The sequence below is a fragment of the Macrotis lagotis genome, chromosome 5, assembly GCF_037893015.1.
Source record: "Macrotis lagotis isolate mMagLag1 chromosome 5, bilby.v1.9.chrom.fasta, whole genome shotgun sequence".
NCBI classification, from domain to species: domain Eukaryota; kingdom Metazoa; phylum Chordata; class Mammalia; order Peramelemorphia; family Peramelidae; genus Macrotis; species Macrotis lagotis.
The window spans coordinates 242,385,395-242,401,162 of record NC_133662.1 but is presented as its reverse complement, the minus strand read 5'-3'; the positions used below and the strand labels follow the sequence as shown (position 1 = coordinate 242,401,162).

At 42.7% G+C, this 15,768-nt stretch overlaps 1 protein-coding gene across 2 annotated transcripts in view; it reads right to left on the bottom strand.

Annotated features, from left to right (window-relative positions):
• Positions 1 to 15,768, bottom strand: part of VPS53 (VPS53 subunit of GARP complex) — a 125,104-nt gene that overhangs the window by 50,631 nt on the left and 58,705 nt on the right. For both annotated transcript variants that reach the window (XM_074189157.1, XM_074189158.1), the window contains 5 exons: positions 15,567 to 15,645; positions 12,301 to 12,444; positions 11,854 to 11,996; positions 8,583 to 8,724; positions 477 to 578 (listed from right to left, as the gene is read on the bottom strand). In XM_074189157.1, coding sequence (XP_074045258.1) covers positions 477 to 578; positions 8,583 to 8,724; positions 11,854 to 11,996; positions 12,301 to 12,444; positions 15,567 to 15,645 — 610 coding nt within the window. The remainder of the gene's footprint in view (positions 1 to 476; positions 579 to 8,582; positions 8,725 to 11,853; positions 11,997 to 12,300; positions 12,445 to 15,566; positions 15,646 to 15,768) is intronic.

Here is a 15,768-nt window from a genome sequence, read left to right as displayed (position 1 = left end):
TCCGGCCTCAGACACTTAATAATTACCTAACTGTGTGGCCTTGGGCAAGCCACTTAACCCCATTTGCTTTGCAAAAACCTAAAAAAAAAAAAAAAAAAAATCTGAAAGCCAAGAATTGATCTTTCAATATCTCACATCACCACCAAACAGATGATTGTGCAATAGAAAAGTGAGCTGACAATTTCAGGGAATGATGGATGAGGCAGAACAGAATTTTGTTTGCTCTCCCAGATGGGTTAATTATGTTTGTGCATGTCAATGAATTCAGTGCTGAGAATCCAGAGACCCCTCTATAGCACAGAGACTGAACAAAGGCTGTTTTTTCCATCATTTTTTAAGATGCATTTTCAAGTAGAGAATTACATAAAAACTGCCAAAGCTGCTTCCTCATCAAGTATATATACAGTCACTGGTCATACTATTTTTAGATTAAAATAATAGGCTGTTCAACAGATTGCAAAGCCCCATGGACTTACCTGATCTAAGTCCCCTTTGTCCATAGTCAATTCCTCCATCTCGGGTCCAGTTTCATCGTCCAGGAAAGGATTGGTGGATGGAGGAGGGACTTCAATCTTTTTCTATCAAGAGAACAAAAGAAAAGAGGAAGAATTTGTTTCTGATCTTCTCAACAAGCTCCTGCCCCCTCCCTTCCAATTTTTTGCCTTCTTAATAATTCTGATAGGCAAACTAATTCCAAGATTTCAATATGAGGACTGAGAGCTGAGATGTGACCAAAAAAGAAAAACTCAATTAAATGTCTACTATGTATGAGGCAGCAGACTATGGAATAAAGATACAAAGACAAAAGGGGGAATGGCCCCTGATCCAGGGAGTTTGCATTCAACTTGATAATAATGCTCCCAACAGTGTCATCAACACACTTAACATTATGTGCTAAAATTTTCAGGTCAAATTCTGTTTACAACAAAAAATTCCCTATAACGAAGATTTCTAACCCAGGCAGCTAGGTGGTGCAGTGGATAGAGTACCAACCCTGGAGTCAGGAGGACATGAGTTCAAATCCAGCTTCAGACACATAATAATTGCCTAGCTGTGTAAACTTGGGCAAGTCACTTAATCCCAATGCCTTAAATAAATAAAAATTGAATACATTAAAAATAGTATAACTGAGAGTTTCAAAGCAAAGTGCTATAGGATATCTGAGCAAGAAGTTTACCACCAATAATAAGAGAGGCTTCCTTGAGGACAGGGAATTTCAGTTGAGCTTAAAAGAATGAGTAAGGAGTTAACAGGCAAGGAAAGGGAACAAATTTATTCTAAAAGGGAAAGGACTGAGTAAAGGTACAAGGACAGAAGCACAATGGATACCTGGGGGCATCTGTTGCACCCAAGCAGAGGAGATGGAAGGGTGGTATCAGATGGTAAAAAGTCTTAAATGCCAGGCAAAGAAGGTTCCACTTTAGTCACAAGGTAATCACTGAGGGTGTCCAAGCAGAGGAGGAAAGGTGATCACTGGCTCAAGATATAAAAAATATTATTCTGGTATCAAGATGACAGAAGATGGTAGAGTCTGGAGGGCCTATGATGAGCTTGATGGTAATATGTATCTGTCCTGGTGGTTGAAGTAAGAATAGAACAAAAGAGATGGATGGGAGAGATGCTGCATGGGGACTTCAACAAGAGGTGATAACTAACTGGACATGCACAATGAGGAAGGGGAATGATGCCAATAATAGGCATTAGAAAGTTTACAGAAGTGGTAGGGAACCTTTTTCCTGCCAAGGGTCATTTGGATATATATAACATCATTCAAGAATCATGCTGGGGGCAGCTAGGTGGTGCAGAGGCTAGAGCACTGGCTCTGGAGTCAGGAGGACCCGAGTTCAAATCCGACCTCAGACACTTAGTAATTACCTAGCTGTGTGGCCTTGGGCAAGTCACTTAACCCCACTACTTGGCCAAAACCAAAGGAAAAAAAAGAATTAGCCTAACTAAATCACCCTTAATCTGAGTCCCACCTGCAGCTGTTGTAGCAAAACCATACCATATGATAAGGCTTACAGGACCTTCCCTGTCCTTGGTTTAAGGGGAATGATGATAAGCTTGGTTTTAAACACTGAATCTGTTTGGGTTTTGTGTGTGTGTGTGTGTGTGTGCTTTGCAAGGCAATGGGGTTAAGTGGCTTGCCCAAGGCCACACAGCTAGGTAATTACTAAGTGTCTGAGGTCGGATTTGAACTCGGGTCCTCCTGACTCCAGGGCTGCTGCTCTATCCACTGCACCACCACCTAGCTGCCCCTAAACACTGAATCTGAAACTCCACTAGGGCCCTCTTTTGTATAGTTAAATGAAGACAGGAGTCTGGAGGTCAAATAAGAAATCCGGGGCCATAGATCTGGAAGTTGGTCCCTTAGAGATGGAGCAGCAACCAAGCCATCACTCAGGTATATCTGATTGTTTTCCCACCTTGAATGGAACACAAGTTGGGGCCAGTTAACAAGCCTGCCTAGGGTATGGAAGTTTAAAGCAGAAAAGGGAGGGGTGCCAGGCAAAGGGAAGAGGGAACCTCTAGAGAAGGCAGGAAAGGCCTTCACAAAAATGTTGGGTTTTTTCCCAGACAAAAGAGGAAGCCAAGCCCAATGTTCTATCCACTGAGCCACCCTGCTCATCTGGTATTTATATAGCACTAGACAAATGAAACATTAACCAGTTTCAGTTGGAGTAGCTGCTAACCCAATGTGGCCCTGGGTGGCAGGTCTGGGGATGCTGGCCTGGACCAGGGTAGGCCATGTTCTACCTCATCCCCCCAGTCTGTGGCCTCCAGAAGGCTGGGACAGAATTACAAGCTTGGGTTTAAATTTTGCATAATTCAAATGACATAGTCCACTGGCTTCAGGATTCCTAAATGAAACCAAGAGGGGTGAAAAATCTGCCAGGAAAATGAAACACATTTTCCTATTTTAAAAGAATCTTTTCTTTTTTCTTATTTTTCAATTATGACAACATTTGCCTTCCTGCCATTCAGAAAGGCAGAATTCTTCCAATAGCAAGTTCATCCCCTCAATTAAATCATTTGGGATCCCCCCCCCATCCCATTCCTTAAGAAAAAAAGAGGCTCTGGGCTGTGCTTCAAAGTCTGTAAGTTTGCTGGGAGGGAAGGAGACATTGGCTGAGTGAGCCCTGTCTCTACTTGGGCACACAATTCTCTTCATTTCAAGAGATATCCAGTTGTCAAAGAATGAAATTCTGAAATGCCAAAGTCATCTTTCTAACTCTCCCTGCCAGAGGGAAGTGGGATTTTGGAGGATCTCAGAGTTCTGCCATCTTCCTAGAGCCTTTTCCTGACTTACTTCTCGTGTAATTTCAAAATGAGGCGAAAGAGAGTTGTAGTCAGTCTGGAGCTCAAGTCTAGTGCTAGTCATACTTGGGAAGCATGGCTGGGGACTAACTGGTGAAGAAAGATCAGGCAAAATCTTCTGCTGAAACTGGAAAAACAGCAAACTAATAGGGAGGCTTCCTTCCCAACAGTCTATCTTTTCCTATTTCTGGAGTTTCTGGATGGAATGATTCAGTTCTGAATCACTGCCCTCAGTTGCCATCAGGGCTGTATTAACAAATCTGGAGTTTGGCCTACTCTGACAGCTTTAATCAGATAAGAGAATGGCAATGGAGTGACACACATCTTTACAGTGAGTACCAATCCCATCCCAAGCATCAGCAGAGTAAAACACTAAAAAAATGAATGACAGCCACATTTGCTTTCTAACAGTCATCTCTGGGACTGCCATCCATTCTGAGGACTTTACTCATAAGATGCTGCAAGGCAAAGCAAGGGAAGGCAGTGCCCCAGATACAGATGCTACTTAAAATGGGGGCCTTCTGGCTGAGAAAAGAAGCTGCCCACTTGCTGAAGTCCTCACCCACTGTGGCTGCAGCCTTGCCCTGCTCCTGTCCCCCATTCACTTCAAACCCTCCACCCTTTCTCTTCTCTCAGCCTCAGCCTCCCTCCCTAGCTCCCCACCCCAAGTGTCAAGTTGCTAGAGGGCAGAGTTGGGAAAATCTTTGGGCAGAGTCAGCAAGTCATCAGCCTTAAGTAACCATGGTGGGCCTCAAACTTGAAACCACACCTATGGCTTCTGAATTCTGGGCATATTAAGAAAATACTGTTTAAAAAAAAAGCATAAATAAGTATTAAAAGAGCCTTAGAGGGAGGGAAAAAGGCAGTAAGGTAAGGAAGGAGGGAAAGAAAAAGAAACATAGGACTGCAAAAACAGTAATCAAGAGACAGCTGTTTGTCCTTCTTTCTCAAAGAAGACCATGACATCAGGGAGGTGATGCCATGACAAGCACATGAATTGGATTTGAGTGTGCGTGTGTATGTGTCGGGGGGTGGGGGTTGCTCTTTTTTGTCTCACTTTTTCCTCTGGAGTCATCTGGGGCCATTGGGACTGGAGATGACTCTAGGTGCATTTGGAGACCTTGGTCTTTTTTGGGGTTTCTTTTTTTGCAAGGCAATGGGATTATGTAACTCACCCAAGGTCACACAGTTAGGTAATCATTAAGTGTCTGAGACTAGATTTGAACTCAGGTCCCCTCTAGAGTGGATGCTCTGTGCCACCAAGCTGGCCCTGACCTTGGTCCTTTTAAGTTAAAGTCTTTAACTGGTTTCACTTGACTGAGGCAATGCCTACTCAGTGATTAAGGGTGGGTAAAAGATTAGGCAAAGAATGGTCTATTTTACCTAGTCAAAAAACCAACAAAATTGATCTGAAAGGGAAAGATCCTTGGGATTTCTGGCCAAATAATTTCTAATTTACACTCACTCTGAACCATTAGAGTCCAAACAATGACCAAATGAGGCTTGAGCTGGGACCTACTGTTGGTCAATCAATGAGAACCAGAGTGATTTGAGTTGAGCACACGGTCCTTAAAAAAGAAATCTGGCCTGCAAACCCCAAGATATCATGTGAGTTTTCAGAGATCAAAATTTACATTCTGGTGGGTAGAGCATCAGCAGATAAGGGTTTGATTCCCTATGTGTACAGTGAGAGAAGAGGGAGGGGACCAAGGAAGGGAATGAAAAAGGGAGAGAGAGAAGGAGGGAGGGAAACAAACTAACATATATAGCAACCAAGAAGGAAGAAAGAAAAGTCTAAGAAGTCCAAAGGCAATAAAGCAGAGAAGTTCATTTGGTTTCAAAAGCTACTTTAGTGGCCAATAATAAAAACATTTCTCTTATTCACTTGACTAAGAGTAGAGTGCTCTTCACCTGGAATCTAATCATCATGTCCCTCATAAAGGCCGTTGAGTGTAGCCAGATCAAGTACAAACATTTACTTTTGATTCCAATGGACACACTATTTTCATTACCACTCTTCAGAGTTGGGAGTTCAAGTAGTGCCGATTCAGCCCACTCTTCCTCAACCAGTAGCTATTATTAGCAGCTTCAATATTTCCCCATCATTTTCATCAAACCAGTCTTGGTGTTTGCAAGTATTCTGGCTCAGATGAGCAAATGCAGAGCTGTACACCAGTTCTCTGAAAGCTGCCCACTCCTTTTCTGCTCCACTGTTGCCAACTGTGTTTTGGCTCTGCTTTCCCTCCATTAGCAACCGTTTTGGCTCAGAGACACAGTCTAATCTCTGGGCATTAATTCTTCTAGTATTCATTTTGCCTTGGGGTCACCTCTTTGGTTGAATATGAATTACAGCTTACAGAGGATGAGTCTATGATCAATCCAGCACTCTGCACCACACGCTGCCTGTCACATCCTATCTGTCTCTTCTTCTTACAATCACATGGTCTAATAGATGCCAATCTTACTAAGATGAAAGAAAAAAAAAAGAAAACAAGAACTCCACAGGGTTTACCAGCAGCATGACTGATTCTATTTCAGCTTCTATTTTCAAGGTGGGTGGGGGGGTCCTATGCTCATTCAAAAACTGACTGAAAATTTTCAGGTTATATGACATGAAGAGGTTATGCTCCAAGAATTGAAGGATGCCACCATTGTCCATCTCTATAAAGGTAAAGGGAAGAGATTGTCCTGTGACAATCACAGGGGTATTTCTCTTTTAGTTACTGCTGGTAAGATTCTTGACAGAGTCCTCAATAGGCTGATCTTTCACCTATGAAAGATGATCATCTTGATGAGAGCCAGTGTGGTTTCAGAAACAGGCAAGGAACAGTCAATATGGTGTTTACTGCCTGACAACTCCAGGAAAAATTCTGGGAATAGAACAGAAGTTTATATACAATATTTATAGATCTGACCAAGGCCTTTGATACCATCTATCATGAGGATTTGTGGAAAATTATGTCAAAATTTGGTTGCCTGGAGGAGTTCATCATTATTGGAAATCAACTTCATGACAGTGTGCATGTCCGGGTTCTGGATAATGGGTGATATTCTCAAGATTAACCAGTCACCAAAGGAGTCAAACAAGAATGTGTTCTTACTCCCATTCTTTTTAGCATGATGTTTTCAGTCATGTTATCAAATGCCTTCACTGAGAATGAACAGCCTCAAGGTCAGCTACTGCAAATTCTTCAACTTGAAAAGGCTACTAGCTAAGACCAAAGTGGAGGATCTTCTGTTTGCAAATGATTGTGCCTCAAAGCAGCCTCTGAAGCTGAGATACAACAAAGGATGGATCGATTCTCTACTGCTGTGCTCATTTTGGTCTAACAATTAATTAACACCAAGAAAACCCAGGTGCTCCATCAGCCAGCACACACTATTTATATGTAAAATCATCGATTACAGCAAATGGAGAAGTTTTGAGGACTGTGGATAAGTTCACTTCCCTTGGCAGTGTCCTTTCCAAGGAGGTGCACATTGACAGTGAGGTTGACATAGGCATTGCCAGAGCTAGCTCAGAATTTGGGAGAGAAGAGGTATTAGACTGACTACCAAACTGAAAGTCTACAGAGCCCTTGTGCTGACCTCACTGCTGTATGCCTGTGACAGTCTACAAGCACTTTTTCAGGAAACTGAATCACTTCCATTTAAACTGTCTTAGGAAGATTCTGAAATCATCTGGCAGGAGAGAATACCAGACCCTGAGGTCTTTTCTCAAGCTGAACTGTCCAGCATTCCATCGTTACTACAGAGAGTGAAACTATGATGGGCTGGATGTTAGAATGTCAGATGTATGCTGGCCAAAAAAGCTATTTTATGAAGAACTTACACAGAGTAAGCACTCACAAGGGGGTTAGAAGAAGCAATACTGTCATGTTTGCTGTCTGAATTCGGTGTGAGAAGGTTGCCACCCCAAAGAATAGGACTCCACAGACCAAAAGATGGAGAGCTCCAATATGCTTCTAGAGGGTCACAGCTTATAAGATTTCAAAGAAGTCATTGAATTTTCTCAGGATGTCACCTTCATTATTTACTGAGTAGGTTCCTCACAGACCAAAATGAAGAGTCTGATTTTACCTACATGGTAGATGCTTTTTTTATTGAATTCGATTTTTTTTCTTTTTACTAAATTTTGTTGTGTGAAATCTTCAGTCTCTCTCTCTCTCACACTCTCTCTTGCAGAGTAACTGAAGTCCAGTGGTAAGACAACAATCAACATGAAAGGCAATGGCCCAGGATGCAATGGATGACCTTGGTGTCTTCAATGACTGACCAAGCTCTAAGCAGTCCACAGCATCTGCTTCTGCCACCTTCATGGCTTGTGGGAACAAAGTGGTCTCATCCACTCACTCCATCTAGGGAAGTCTTCACAAGATTGGGACAGGCCTCATCTCCCATCCAATGAACCAACAGATTTGGACCTGGTGGTTACCCTCAACTGGTTGTAGCCTGTCTACCAAGATGTTTTACCACAGTGTGGCTGCTGCACATGCTATAGATTTGGATCTGGTGGTTACCCTCAAATGGTTTTAGCCTGTCTACCAAGATGTTTTACCACAGTGTGGCTGCTGCACATGCTATAGCTTCTTGAAATCACAGGTGAGATTGAGCAATCAGAGATAGAAAACAACCCTGAAAAGGTCTCAGCAGCCCTAACACAAGCAGTGCCTTTCTTCCCTGAACAATCATGGCAGAATTTCAGGACTCTTCAAGGTCTTATACACTCAATAATGCCTGAGGCAGAAATGTAGGAAATGTAAGTTCTAGTCTTGCCTTTGACACCTAAGTAGTGAGTCACTTTACTTTTGTGGATCTCAGTTTCCTTCAAGGTGAAATGAACTAATAACTTGAGGATTACTTCCAACTCTAAAATATCATGAGAGAAGGGTTTAACCTGACATCTTGAAGCAAAATGATGACCAATAGAAGTTTTCCAATTAGAACTGCCCCTAAAATTTTTAATCAACTTCAATAAAAATGGGTATATATGAGCTTAAAGGTTAGAGATGTGTGATTACATTGAGTGTCTACAGCTGCCAGAATCATTAGGCTGTAAAATGAGAATACTTAAATCAAAATGACTGGGAAAAAGTCCACCATTCTCTGTAAAGGACCAATGAAAGTCAGTAACAAGAACTGAGTGACATTCCGACTTGGATGGGTTTTAGGTGTCAGTTTCCTCAGCTACAAAATGAGAGGGTTTGAGTCAAGGACCTCTCAGGTGCCACCTGCCTTCCCTTCTCTCCCTCCCCAGTCCTCACCGGGGCCCCATCTGTCAGGGTGCTGCCAGAAAAGCGCTTGGCCAGAAGTCCCTCGAAGTTGGTCGTCCTCTGGATAGCAAACAGAAGCAATTTCACTTCTATCTCCTTAGCTCTGGTACGCATGATCTTGGCAAGTTCCACCCTTGAAAAAAGAAAAAGTCACATGAAATAGATAACTTCTGGGAGGAAAAGGCAAATGGCCTTAGTAGATGGTCAGAAACAACATGGGAGCATGTCCATCACTGAGATGAGTCCTGCCTTAGTTGAGTTTCTGGTAAGTGGGCATCAGAGCCTCAGGAAAATTTTCAGGGAAAGCCAGCAACATAAAATCAGGAATTGTGAGGTCAACTTTGATTGCCCCCCTACAACTTAATGAACTTAGTTATTCTTTTCTGCCTCCTCTGATATTATTACTAAGAACTATCCAGAATTATGACTCAGACAATGAATTCATAAAGTGTCACCTTACAACAAAATCATAGCCTATTAAAAATCACTATGCTGTATAAAAAATCATTACATTTTCTAGATGTAAGTATGTTCTCAGACTTGTGTTTTCACTGGTATAAGGGATGTCCCAGGTAAAAAAAAAAAAACAAAAACCACCTTCCGCCAATACTGACTGCAACAGTTCTGAAACTGGGACATGAAGAGGTTAATAAACAACTTGCCTGGGGTGACAAAGTCATCATTTGCTCAAGGTGAGGCTAGAATCCTCGGCTTCCTAACTGAGGCTGGTTCTGCTATCAAATCCCTAAACTAGATTTAAATGCAATTCAAAATGTTTGATAATTTATCTCTTGGTTTATGTGGCCACCATCAAAAATAAGGATGTGCTTGGTGACCAGCTCTATCTGAAATATAGGTCATGAGTAAGATCACCTCTGACTTTATCAGTGTGGCCATCCCAGTGTGGAAAGTCCCTCAGCTATGCAGAGGCAAATTTCTGTAAAGGTAGGACTTGGAGAAGGCTGGACTGGGACTCTTTCAACCAGTCCCCTGCCTTCTGCTTGCTAAGTGCTAAATTGCTTTCACCTGCCCAAGAAGGCTAACCACAGAACTCAAAACCAAAAGTTTTTTGGGAGCTTATTTGGGAATTAAGACTGTGAGGCCTTCCACAAGATTTCTAACAATTGAAGTTTGGCAGGAACTATGGTTTTGACTGCAGAACAATAGTAGATCCGGAAGTTGAGAAGTCCTTGTTGGCAGGACCAGAGTTGTAGCCTCCCAGGGACCCTGCTTGTCCGTCAGCCTCTGGGCAAAGGAGCAGCAGCTCCCAGCAGCTTTGAGAATCAGAACTGGAGAGGGAAGTTACCACCCACTTTCACTCTGCTCTAAAATCCAAATGCACTGGAGCCTATTGTTTCTCAAGAAAGGAAGGAAACAAGTATTTATTAAATCCCTACCAATGCCAGACACTGAACTAAGGGCCTTAAAAAGATTTCATTGGATCCTCACAACTAAACTGAGAGGGAGGTCCTATCATTATCCTCACTTTACAGCTGAAGAAACTGAGGCACAGAGAGAAGTGACTTGCCCAGGCTCACTCAGTTAGTGAGTATCTGAGGCCACATTTGAACTCAGGTCTTCCTGACTCCAGGTCCAGATCTGTCACTATTGCCCCACAAAAACCAATCTAGTATCCCCTTTTCTAGAAAAGCTTTCCAACAGCTTTTGTTGTTGTTGTTGTTGTTGTTTTTTAGGTTTTTGCAAGGCAAACGGGGTCAAGTGGCTTGCCCAAGGCCACACAGCTAGGTCATGAGTAAGTGTCTGAGACCGGATTTGAGCCCAGGTACTCCTGACTCCAGGCCCGGTGCTTTATCCACTGCACCACCTAGCTGCACCCCCCAACAGGTTTTTAAAACATAAATGAATTCTGCCCTGAAACAAAGGAAGACAGGAATGGAACTGAGTTGTTCTGGAATATTCTGGGTGTGTTTAGGAAGGCATCAGGAGAATGAGTGGACGCTGATCTATTTGATTTTAGCAAGTTTCAAAGGATTGTCTCTTTGGCATCATCTTCACTCCTCACTCTCTTCCTTCTCTTGTTACTTTCCAGAGCTAGGCTTTATAATAAAGAACAGAAAGGAGAGACAACCCAACCAGCAAAACCAGGCAATGTAGCAAAAAAAATCTGACATTACATATAGTTTTCTGCATCCCTGGATCCTCACCACTCCCTGCAAAGTCACGGGGGCAGAGAAGACCTATTTTTTTATGGTCATTTAATTTATTTCCTGAAAGGGTCATTGTTTTTTATTTTATCGGTACTAAATACTTGACTAACTCAATGTGTGTCTGAACATGCACCATGAGGCTCTCAGCCAAATAACTCAATTATTACTAATCCCACCCACTGCTGACCAGGAGTCTGGTAGATTTTTTCTTAGCTTTGTCACCAATGGACTGACCTCATTTTCGGGGGCTCTAGTCCTCCTACAGCAGGAGACTGACCTGGCTATGGTCCATCTACTTGGAGGTCTTTCCTGATCTTTCCATCCTTGTGGCCTCAATACACAGGGAAATGACTTGGGCATCTATTTTTCTATTCTCTTGTGTGTGATGCTGTTTCCCATCAATATAAGATTGAGGGCAGGGACCCCAGCACCCAAAGAAGTCCTTGACAGGCAGCAGGCCCTGTTTGCTGAATTAATGAAGGCTCTCCCAATGAAACCCAGTGAAGAAAAATGACATGACATCTCTAACTACTTTGGACTATTATCAACAGCTGCCAATAATGACTGAGTATCAAAGATGCATCTGGCATGGTGTTAAGAAGGAAACAAGAGGTGAAGGACCCCCCCCCCAACCCCGGCATCTCAATCTTTGAAGAGTTTTCTTGTTTTCCTCTATTTCCCTTCCTAGCAAGTCCAAAGCAGAAATGCTACAGACTTGGGATATTACTGCTTATCATACCATCATATTATCATGTGTGGGAATGATGGAGGCCTAAGAATGCCTGGGGTCAAAGATAATTTTGGGTCAATCTAAGGAGATTTCTAAGAGAAATGCTTTTTGAACCAGGGGCATCGTGAGAAAAGCTCAAATGAGAGAGAGCTAGGACACTATCCCTAAGCAGAGATGTACTTGGAGAGGGGACTGAGGTAGAGAATGAGATTTCAGGTCAGATATGCACCAGAGAACAATGAAGCCCACCCATCGACGACAGTCTGTATTTGGAGTCACTTTGGAGGGATAGACATGGGAGTTATTCCTCTAATGCATCATTCCCTAAAGCACTAGACTCAGGGCATGCCTTGTACTGATTTACCTTGTGACATGGCAAAACTCTACAGCAATCCTCTCGGTCATGTACCACTCATGTGGAAACATACGCCCATATTTCTCTTCATAGTCCACAAGCTGGCGTTTTATCCAGGCATAGCGTCTGTCAATCTTGTCAAGCCAAGCAACCTGGTTAAGATAGGAAGCCAAAAAAATCACCCAGTGCCCACAGATATCAATGACAATTTAAAGAGAAAAAAGGAACACAACTAAGTCTACCATCTCTCCCCAATATTCAAGAGAGTCTGGGAAAGAACAATGGATGATCCCCAGTGTTGATCCCAGACATCTGCAGCTCATGGATCTATATCACCAGTCTGGGATGCTAAGGAAGGACTGTGCCCAGTGGGGTGGAGTGCATAGACAAAGGCTCTCTTGATCACTATTAATAAAACCCCAAAGAAGCATCTGGCCAATTCTGGTCACCACTCACATCTTGGTTTTCTTGAAAGAGCACCAGGTATTCAGAGAGGTGCTGCTTAATAAACTTCTTGATGATTTCCTGTTTGATCCTGGGATCCAACACATTAGCAACCAGACATGCATCTCGAAGGACATTGCTGGGGCCTCCAGGCCTCTGTTAAGACAAAAATTAGGCAACAATTCAATAGTTAGGGCAAAACAAAACAAGACAAAAAAGAAGTCCCTAAAACTTGTCTGGCCTTTGACAGACTCTCCTTCCTGTTCTACATTTCTGCTATTGTTTCTCCCACTCCCCTGACACTTGTTAATACTGCAGTGGATGGATATTTTGGTTATCTTGATGAAAGAATTTCGCTTCTTTGGAATTCTGGAATTCTCTAGAATCTCTGAAATTCTCTAGCCTGAAATCACTAGCTATAGTTCACATGGGGGGAGGAGGAAGGGAGGGATCTTCCAAACTCCAAAGGGGTACCAAACTCTGACACTAGTTTGGCTAATGGCAAACCATCCATCTAAGGTCTCCTAAGCTTTTTTTTTAGTTGTTTTTTTTTTGCAAGGCAATGGGGTTAAATGGCTTGCCCAAGGCCACACAGCTATTAAGTGTCTGAGGCCGGATTTGAACTCAGGTCCTCCTGACTCCAGGCCGGTGCTCTATCCACTGCGCCAGCTAGCCACCCCTCTCCTAAGCTTTTTAAAAAATTTCTTTTTGTTTTGTTTTTAGGTTTTTTGCAAGGCAATGGGGTTAAGTGGCTTGCCCAAGGCCACACAGCTAGGCAATTATTAAGTGTCTGAGGCCGGATCTGAACCCAGGGACTCCTGACTCCAAGGCTGGTGCTCTATCCACTGCACCACCTAGCTGCCCCACTCCCAAGGTTTTAATGGGTCATAGTGAGGCTACCAAAGAGAAAAAAGTATCAACACTACACCCTGAGGGAAGAGCTCTGAGGAGGATGACAGAGCAATAGCCAAGTTTCCCATTCTTTAGAACTTTCACTGCAGCTAAACACTGAAAAAACAAAAGTAATACATGGGAAAAACAAACAAATCCAGGCCTGAAGTCAAAGGCTTGAGTTCTAGTCTGGACTGTGTAATTACCTCTGTTGTGGACAAGTCTCTTCTGTCCTGTCCGTTCTTTGAGGTCTCTTCTAACCCCCACATTCTGTGGCTGTTAGCGCTGTTCTTTTGGATAGTGAGGTCAAAATACTTGACAAATATTAACTAGAATAGTAAATCTTTCTGTAACATTCTAAGGTTTGCCAAGTGTGTTACAACGACTCAGTCACTGAATGTTGTTATTGCCTGACAAGGGCAAGACTAGTCCAAAGACCTTGGACTCCTAACCTGACTACAACACTTACCAGTTCTGTGACCATGAGAAAAGTCACTTCCCTTCTCTGGGCCTCAGTTTTATCATCTGTAAAATGGGGACAAAATCATCTACAGCGTATCCACCTTTTAAAATTAACATGAGGTTCAAAAGGGCTAGAAAATGCTAGTAAATTTTTTATGCATTATATAAATGTCAACTTTAAAGTATATTAAATATTCAATAAATGTTAAATATATTAACAAATATAAATGCCAATTATTTTTATTGTCATTCCTTTTTCAAAAATAGAAACTGAGTCATCAAATGGCCAAAGGATCTTTTGAAGTTAATGCATATACAATCAAAACCCTGATTTGATCTCTTTGGGCTCTTCCCCCCCCCCCCCCCCCCCCAGTGAGCAGCTTCTCCTAGTGGCCCAGTTGCAGAATGCCCCAAGGTCACACATTCATCCCAAGTCAAGTCCACTGCTCAGCAGGTAGCAGGCTGGCCTTCTGATTTCATCATTAGATGCCTTGCTTCCTGGTCTTGGCAGAAAATACTAAGCTTTCCCAAAATGGCACTGCGGTTGTCTATGTTTCTAAAGCGCCACAAAAGATGCCAATTTGCTATTTACAAAAATAAAAGTTAAAGATAGCAGATGGCAGAAAAATAGAGGTCAAAGAAAATCATCCAAAATGCAACAAGCTGGGATTTTGGGAAAAAGAAAGATGGCAAGAAAGTCAGAGTCGAGTTCTTCCAAATGGCAAAACTGGCCTTCATGGGCAACCTTCCAAGAAGCAAAGAAGAACAGAGATGTGCCTATTGCTCCAGGTCTAGGTTATGCCACGGAGCCCCTCAAGTCCCTCTGTTCACCGACATGTCAAGTATTCACAGGAAATGGGGACCACACTGTTTCTCTCTGGAACATCAAGTCAAATCAGTTATGATCAGTAGTCAAAGTGGAGGGTCATATAAACATGACCTGATGGGGAAGGAATTCTCCACCAGAGAATGTGATCACGCTCAGAAACCACGCTCCACAGCTGCCCAAAGAAGGGGCAAAGCTGATCCTAGGCCAAACACCCACACCTGCATGTTAAATTACATCCATGGAGGACAAAGGCATATGATTAGGGAGTTTCCAGTTACAGAATATTAAACCAGATCCAGGAAACTTCCTTGACTCAGTAAACAAATCTGGCTACCCATGTCATGGTGAGGAAGGCTGCATGCCAATGTTATTCTCACTTTGGTCTAAACAATATCTCACTTTGGTCCCCAGAAATATCTTAGTTATCTAAGATGGGAGCTGATTCTGCCTCTAAGGGGTCTCCCTCCAACACCCTTGACATCATCTGTTGAAGTTTAAAGGGTTTCCTTTAGAGGCTAGCACAACAAATCCACAGCCATAGCAAGGGATATTTGCCACAGGAGAAGAATAAGGCAGAGGCCCCCGAATGGAATACTGGGGGCTTCTTGTATGCAGGAAGACACAACTGGACTACCAGGGGCAGCTCTCCAACTGGGCAACCACTAGAAGCAGAGCCATGATTATCTTGACAGCATCTCATCACATGCTATCTAAAATTGCTGACACTGTCCCAGAATCTCTTCCTCCTTTGGGGATAATCAGAGGTCGCTTACTTTTCCAAAAGAAATTTCAGCCTGAGGAGAACCTTTCATGACTTTAACAAAAATATACAGCCATAAGTAAAATTAATTTCAAGAGAAAGAAGGATATTAGGATTCAATATACACAGGCTGGGCCTATACAATTCTTCAGTTAGCAAATACAGAAATCAGTGCTGTACTATTATAGACAGTACAGACAAAATTCTAAACAGAAAGGAACGTTTTAGGAAGCCAGACCACTATTAGGAGCTCCAGAGTGTTGGCAAGCCCAGGAGGAAAGTGTCAGAATTTGTTCTGACATGACAACAAAGAGATGACATCCCAACATTAATTACCTTGGTCCCCTGGGAAGGAAAAGCTTCTTCAAAATCAGCCAGGATCTGCTGCCCTAACTCAGTCTGGGCTGCCTTTACTCTGTAGGGGAGAGAAAATGTGTTATGGCTCAGCATGGTTTATCAGGACAAACTCAACTACCTATGTGTTGAATTAGACTCAAAATCACAGAACAAGAAGGGCTCTTAAGAAATCATTCTGTAT